The sequence below is a fragment of the Vigna unguiculata genome, chromosome 4 (genome assembly GCF_004118075.2).
Source record: "Vigna unguiculata cultivar IT97K-499-35 chromosome 4, ASM411807v1, whole genome shotgun sequence".
Taxonomy (NCBI): domain Eukaryota; kingdom Viridiplantae; phylum Streptophyta; class Magnoliopsida; order Fabales; family Fabaceae; genus Vigna; species Vigna unguiculata.
The window spans coordinates 10678451-10685397 of NC_040282.1; the positions used below are offsets into that span (position 1 = coordinate 10678451).

At 37.7% G+C, this 6947-nt stretch overlaps 1 protein-coding gene across 1 annotated transcript; it reads left to right on the top strand.

Moving 5' to 3' along the window:
* Positions 1 to 355: 355 nt before the first annotated feature.
* LOC114182737 (5-methyltetrahydropteroyltriglutamate--homocysteine methyltransferase 2-like) lies at positions 356 to 4872 on the top strand. Its single transcript, XM_028069670.1, has 12 exons — positions 356 to 620; positions 1098 to 1451; positions 1552 to 1639; positions 1862 to 1989; positions 2086 to 2477; positions 2567 to 2730; positions 2848 to 2928; positions 3039 to 3205; positions 3287 to 3392; positions 3600 to 3850; positions 3944 to 4145; positions 4255 to 4872. Exons 2-12 carry the CDS (start codon positions 1102 to 1104, stop codon positions 4615 to 4617), a joined length of 2292 nt encoding a protein of 763 aa, XP_027925471.1. The 5' UTR covers positions 356 to 620; positions 1098 to 1101; the 3' UTR covers positions 4618 to 4872.
* The last annotated feature ends 2075 nt before the right edge of the window (positions 4873 to 6947 follow it).

Consider the following 6947-nt stretch of genomic DNA (forward strand, 5'->3'; position numbering starts at 1 on the left):
ACTTTAATTAGTACCTTCTATTTTTCTAATATTATAATTATTTTAATTTTATCTTACTATTTTAAATGCAACACTAACATATGATCACCTTATTCACTGTTCATACTACATAATAATAATAATATTATTATTGTTGTTGTAACATCCTTATTTTTAAATTAAACCAATTTTATGACGAAGTTAATGAAAAATCGAAAAAAAATAAATGCATTTACCCGAAGTTATATCGTTGATGAAATAAGGAAGTGAAAATTTTTATTAATTTAACTCATTCATGATGTCTGAGTAGGAGCAGTTGGTGGATCCAAAAGTCACTATAAATACTCCGCAGGCCACTCCACTTCATTCGCGCCTTCTTCTTTCTTTCTCTGCTTTCTCCATAAACGAAGAGAGAACTGGTCAATAACACACACAAATAAGGGAAGAACACCTTCTTCTCCTTCTCTCACTCTCATTCGTTCATCCACCTTCACCTTTTCCCTTTTCACCCATTCACTTCCCTTTTAAATTCACCACTCTCACTTCCTCTTCACAACCAACCATTTCTCTCTACACATTCCTCTTTTTACATTTCTACCAACACCACTCTTACTATTCCTTTTTCCTCATTCTCCAAACCGGTAATTTTGCATGCTTTAGCTTTTTCTTCTTGTAAGGTGTAGATCTAAACGTGGATCTCAATTTGTTATGTTTTTTGAAACAATTCAATTGCATACAACGTCATCTTCCATGAAATTTAAAACCTTTTTTGTTAACGATAATTCAATGCTATTTTATTTCTGGTGGTTGGTTGGATGTAATATGAATCATGGAAGTTGAATTTCACACCTAATCTACGCCTGTTAGTGATGAGTAAATGATCAAGGTTGTGAGTAGTTGTGGGAAATTATGGACAAGACCCTGTTATTATCAACTTAAAAACATGTATGCATTCAAGGCGCGATGTTAATCTATGATTTTAGTCATGTGTATGTGAATGCATCGGGTTGAGTATTTTGTATAGGGATAAGAGTCATGTGAGAGAATATTTTCTGATACGTGGGCGACTGAATTTGGTTTGCAATTTGATAATTGATTTGATTTGGTTTGGTTGGCAGAACAATGGCATCCCATATTGTTGGATACCCTCGCATGGGTCCCAAGAGAGAGCTGAAGTTTGCTCTAGAGTCATTCTGGGATGGGAAGAGCAGTGCAGAGGATTTGCAGAAGGTGGCTTCTGATCTCAGAGCATCCATCTGGAAACAAATGAATAGTGCTGGGATTAAGTACATCCCCAGCAACACTTTCTCATACTATGATCAGGTGCTCGATACCACTGCCATGCTTGGGGCCGTTCCAGCCAGATATGGGTGGACTGGCGGCGAGATTGGGTTTGATACCTTCTTCTCTATGGCCAGAGGAAATGCCACTGTGCCGGCCATGGAGATGACCAAGTGGTTCGACACCAACTAGTAAGTGATGGCTCAGGTTTTTGTTGTGTTGATTGTAATTTATGATGCAGTGATGGTAATGATTTGATTACTGATCTCATTTGTGTGACCATTGATCCAGCCACTTTATTGTCCCCGAATTGGGACCTGATATGAAGTTTACTTATGCTTCTCACAAGGCGGTGAATGAGTTCAAGGAGGCCAAGGCGGTATGCATCCATATCCATTCACTTTCTCTTCTTATTTGCAAACTTTAAGTTAGAAAAAAAGAGCTTAGTTAAGTTGAGCAGCATTGGCATAAAAAAATTGCGTATTATTCATTGGGAAAAGTTCTGGTGATATTTGTTGTTCTGTGTGGGGGTCATTATGATGCTTTTGAGTGGCTATTATTCATATCAACATTTTCATTGAATGTTTATTTTCTCTTCCAGCTTGGAGTAGATACAGTTCCAGTCCTCGTCGGCCCTGTAACATACTTGGCGCTCTCCAAACCTGCCAAGGGTGTTGATAAATCCTTTTGTACTCTTTCTCTCCTCCCAAAAATCCTTGCTGTCTATAAGTAAGAATTTAAATTCTGTACAGTGCGGTTTCAGAATTTGGGCTTCATGCTTATATTTGTGTTAATTCTCAATCTTGCTTATGACTAAAATCTCAGGGAAGTTGTGGCTGATCTTAAAGCAGCTGGTGCTTCATGGATTCAATTTGATGAACCTATCCTTGTCTTGGACCTTGAGTCTCAAAAGTTGCAAGCAATTTCTACAGCATACGCAGAACTTGAATCTGCTTTATCTGGCTTGAATGTTCTCATTGAGACCTACTTCGCTGACGTTACTGCCGAGGCATACCAGACTCTCACATCTCTTAATGTAGCCACGGCATTCGGATTTGATTTAGTCCGTGGAACTAAGACCCTTGATCTAATCAAGGGTGGATTTCCCAGCGGAAAGTACTTGTTTGCTGGAGTGGTTGATGGAAGAAACATTTGGGCTAATAATCTTGCTGCTTCACTCGATACATTGAATAGTCTTGAGGCCATTGTGGGAAAAGGTACTTGTTGCACTTCATGAAAAAAATTGGGAGATTTCTTCTTCTGTTGACACAGTCTCTTCATTCGTTTATATACTACTATCATGCAGATAAACTTGTTGTGTCCACCTCCTGCTCACTTCTTCACACGGCTGTTGATCTTGTTAATGAGACCAAGTTGGATAATGAGATCAAATCATGGCTGGCTTTTGCTGCCCAAAAAATTGTTGAAGTAAATGCATTGGCTAAGGCATTGGCTGGTCAAAAAGATGAGGTAAACTCCGTTCCTTTCATTTTATAATAGCATAGCATTATCACTGAGGGAAAGTATGATATTCCCATAATAACTACATTGTTCACCGAATTACTTTCATTATCTTTTCATTTTCAGGCCTTTTTCTCTTCTAATGCTTCTGCTCAGGCTTCAAGAAAGTCCTCTCCAAGAGTGACTAACGAGGCTGTTCAGAAGGCTGTGAGTTCTAATTTCTGTGGTTTTCTGATCAACTGCTCAATTCAATTGAACAGGATTTGTTATAAAATTCATTCTCTTGTTATTCATGACATTTTTTATTTTCTTCACAGGCTGCTGCATTGAAGGGTTCTGATCATCGCCGCGCCACAAATGTCACCACTAGATTGGATGCTCAACAAAAGAAGCTCAACCTTCCAATCCTCCCAACTACCACCATTGGATCCTTCCCTCAGACTGTTGAACTGAGGAAGGTGCGTCGGGAATACAAGGCTGGCAAGTAAGTTATGCAGAGAATCAATAGATTGGCTTGTTTTCTTTTCCATGTGTCTTTTACTGACTATTTTTTTTTTTCTTTCAGGATCTCCGAGGAGGAGTATGTTAATTCAATTAAAGAGGAAATCCGCAAAGTTGTTGAACTCCAAGAGCAGCTTGATATTGATGTCCTGGTACACGGGGAGCCTGAGGTCAGCTTTCACCTCACATAATAACTAAACATTCACAGTCTAAAATAGAAAATAAGAGTGATCTATTACACTCAAACATTTTTTATAGATCTTCATCCACCTCTTTCATTTTGAAGAGCAACATACTGTTAACAAAATCTTCTGCTACATGTAGTGATGTTGCCAATTCACAGTTGTTCTTTGCTGATGGTTTGCCTTTAATTGCAGAGGAATGATATGGTAGAGTACTTTGGTGAGCAGTTATCAGGCTTTGCCTTCACCGTTAACGGGTGGGTGCAATCTTACGGATCTCGTTGTGTGAAGCCACCAATCATCTATGGTGATGTGAGTCGCCCCAAGGCAATGACTGTCTTCTGGTCATCCACTGCTCAGAGCATGACCAAACGCCCGATGAAGGGAATGCTTACTGGCCCTGTCACTATTCTCAACTGGTCCTTTGTTCGAAATGACCAGCCTAGGTACAAACTCAAGACCCATTGAAAAGAACAACACCGCAATCAGAACTAACCCTGTTGTTATTTCTAACATAGTGTTAATTAAACTATCTACAGGTCTGAGACCACCTACCAGATTGCTTTGGCTATCAAGGACGAAGTAGAAGATCTTGAAAAGGCTGGTATTACTGTTATCCAAATCGATGAGGCTGCTTTGAGAGAGGGTTTGCCATTGAGAAAGTCAGAGCAAGCTAGCTACTTGGACTGGGCTGTTCATGGTTTCAGAATCACCAATGTTGGTGTGCATGATACAACTCAGGTACTTCTGCACTACAATCAATGAGTTAGAATGAATTTACTTTTCATCTGGGTTTACACAAAAAAATAATAAACTTCCATGCATTATGTGTGTTCTTGACAATTGACAGATCCACACCCACATGTGCTACTCTAACTTCAATGACATCATCCACTCGATCATTGACATGGATGCTGATGTGATCACCATTGAGAACTCTCGCTCCGATGAAAAGCTCTTGTCAGTGTTCCGCGAAGGAGTCAAGTATGGAGCTGGAATTGGCCCTGGAGTGTACGACATTCACTCCCCAAGAATACCACCAACCGAAGAAATTGCTGATAGGGTCAACAAGATGCTTGCAGTGCTTGAGCGAAACATTTTGTGGGTCAACCCTGACTGTGGTCTCAAGACTCGTAAGTACGCCGAGGTGAATCCAGCTCTCACAAACATGGTTGCTGCCACAAAACTCATCCGTAACCAGCTTGCCAAGTGAATGGCGTCGCCAAAGTAGAATTTCAGCAATCGTCGTGATTGTGCTGGATGCACCGAGAGAAGAAAATTTGCTTTTTTTTGTTGTTGCAATAACTGAGTGTTGAATATTTAGCGGCTTAGTACACTCTTCCCTGCTTTTTGTGGTATTTTTGAGGTATTTTTGTGGCATTGCCTTTTAATGTTTATGTTGATATGCAGTTGCAGTATTGTATTTTTTTTTTCTTTATGCATAAATACAATTTTTCCCTTTGTGTAATACACTGTTTGTTGGCCACCTAATATCCAAGAAACAGTCATTAAACCACAAAGAACTTGTTAAAGATTTATTGTTTCAATTGAAGTAAAAAAATAATAAATTGAGATAAAACTAAAACAAGAAAAGCCAACTACATTACAATGTGCATGGCTATGTTGTATAAAATTAAATATGAGAATGTATAAAATGGATAAACAAAGATAATTGTTAATAGATACAAGAAGAATGAAAATTGAATTTTGTTGCCATGACTTAATAACAAGTTGGCAACTATTTCAGTATTTTTTTTTTTTTCTAAATAACTTGAGTTCCTCAATGATTAGGTCCACATGTATTCTATACGAGTGTCATGAATACCTAACTCACAAGTTTTGTTCTTTATTTTATTTATATGTTTACCATTGAGTGTAGGACTGATCCTGAAATCCATAAAATCCTTAATTCCAAATTTTTTAAATTCCACAAACAAAGCATTTTCCTTTTACTAAGTAAAATATTGGATGCTTCAACCGCATGAAGAATTGAAGGTGTCATTTCTTCATCGCCGTTTAATGCATGGTATCAAGAACAGACCTTTAAATTTGGTCTCGTGTATAAGGTTTGGCTATATTCTACCTAAGGTAGAGTAAAAAAATTCACACGATTAAAAGATTCACTTAAAAAATGTGTATAGGATCAAAATGCCTATATATACTCTAATTCTCACTAATCTCTACTAAGTCACAAAGTATATGTTCTTCTGTTTTATCAGTTTTAACCTTTGGTTTTTTGGTGTGTTATCATATAAAATGTTTGTACCATCCTTTCAATCAAATAAGAATAGAAGTTCACTTTATCTCCTTTTGTTCTCTTTTTTCTTGTGTATATCTTGTTTCTTTTTGTTGTCACAGCACATCAGGCACCCTTCATAGTTTTCATCTTCAAAAGCTATGACTGCAAGTAGCTTCCTTTCATGGGTAACAACAACACGCGGGTTGTGTTATGGTATTTAGAGCTCTCCATTTGAAGATCTTTGCTGCATCATTATGTGTTTTCTTTCCCTTCTTTCTTTTCTTTCTGCAGTTTTTGTTTTTCTTTCTCTATGGTTGTAGTGACTTCAGTCACTCAAAATCCTCAATCCACCCAAAGTGATCCTCTTCTTCCAAGTTTTCTTTTCCTCCATCCAAGCAAAAATCTATCATGCCTCTAGTAGTGCCCCTTCTTGATGTAACCAATTACCATTCATGGAACAGGTTCATGATTACCGCCTTAAGTGTCAAGAACAAGGTGGAATTCATTCTTGGCACTGAACCTCTGGATAAAATAGATTCAACTTTTTTTGCTTGGCATCGTTGCAACTGTAACATCATATTTAATAGTTTTTAAACAACTAAACAAAACATTATATCATGATTAAAACAAAGCAGGTAGTAAAAAGGAAGTTAATTTAAAGTATCAATACAGACATCTAAAACAACTATAGTAAGACTGACTATATTTCCATCGCCGCTAGAAAAGAGTTAAGGAAAATTCCAACTCTAATCAAGACATATAACAAAGACTACAAATAGCAAAACCTATGCTACTGTCTCAATCCCTGTCCAAGAGCGGAGTATCTTCACCTACATCTTTCTCTACTCACACAATAGTGATCATTCCAAAAAAAGTAACCGAACACAAACACACAGAAACAACAAAGAGGGTAAGCTAATCTAATTAAATTAAACATACAATTCAGTTATAAACATAACATTAATTTCATAGTCCCGACAAGATCACTTAAATCACAATAACACGAAAAAGATAGATGACATTAGACTCAATTATCTGGATTATGTAATCGACATTGGACCTCTTGGTGGCATGCACCTGTGATGGTTCCCAGACTCTAGAGAATTTGGTCTCAAGGGGTTATCACTCAACCACTCACAAGGTAAGTCCCCTTCTCGTCTAAGACTTGATCAAGTCCAAAGATTAGGACCTTTTGCTACTCCTCACGACATAATCCATTCTGCTCTACCTGAGTGTGAATGATTATTGGAGTTTCAAGATACCTCCGATGGTGAGTCCTCATGTCCTTACATACACTAAAATCA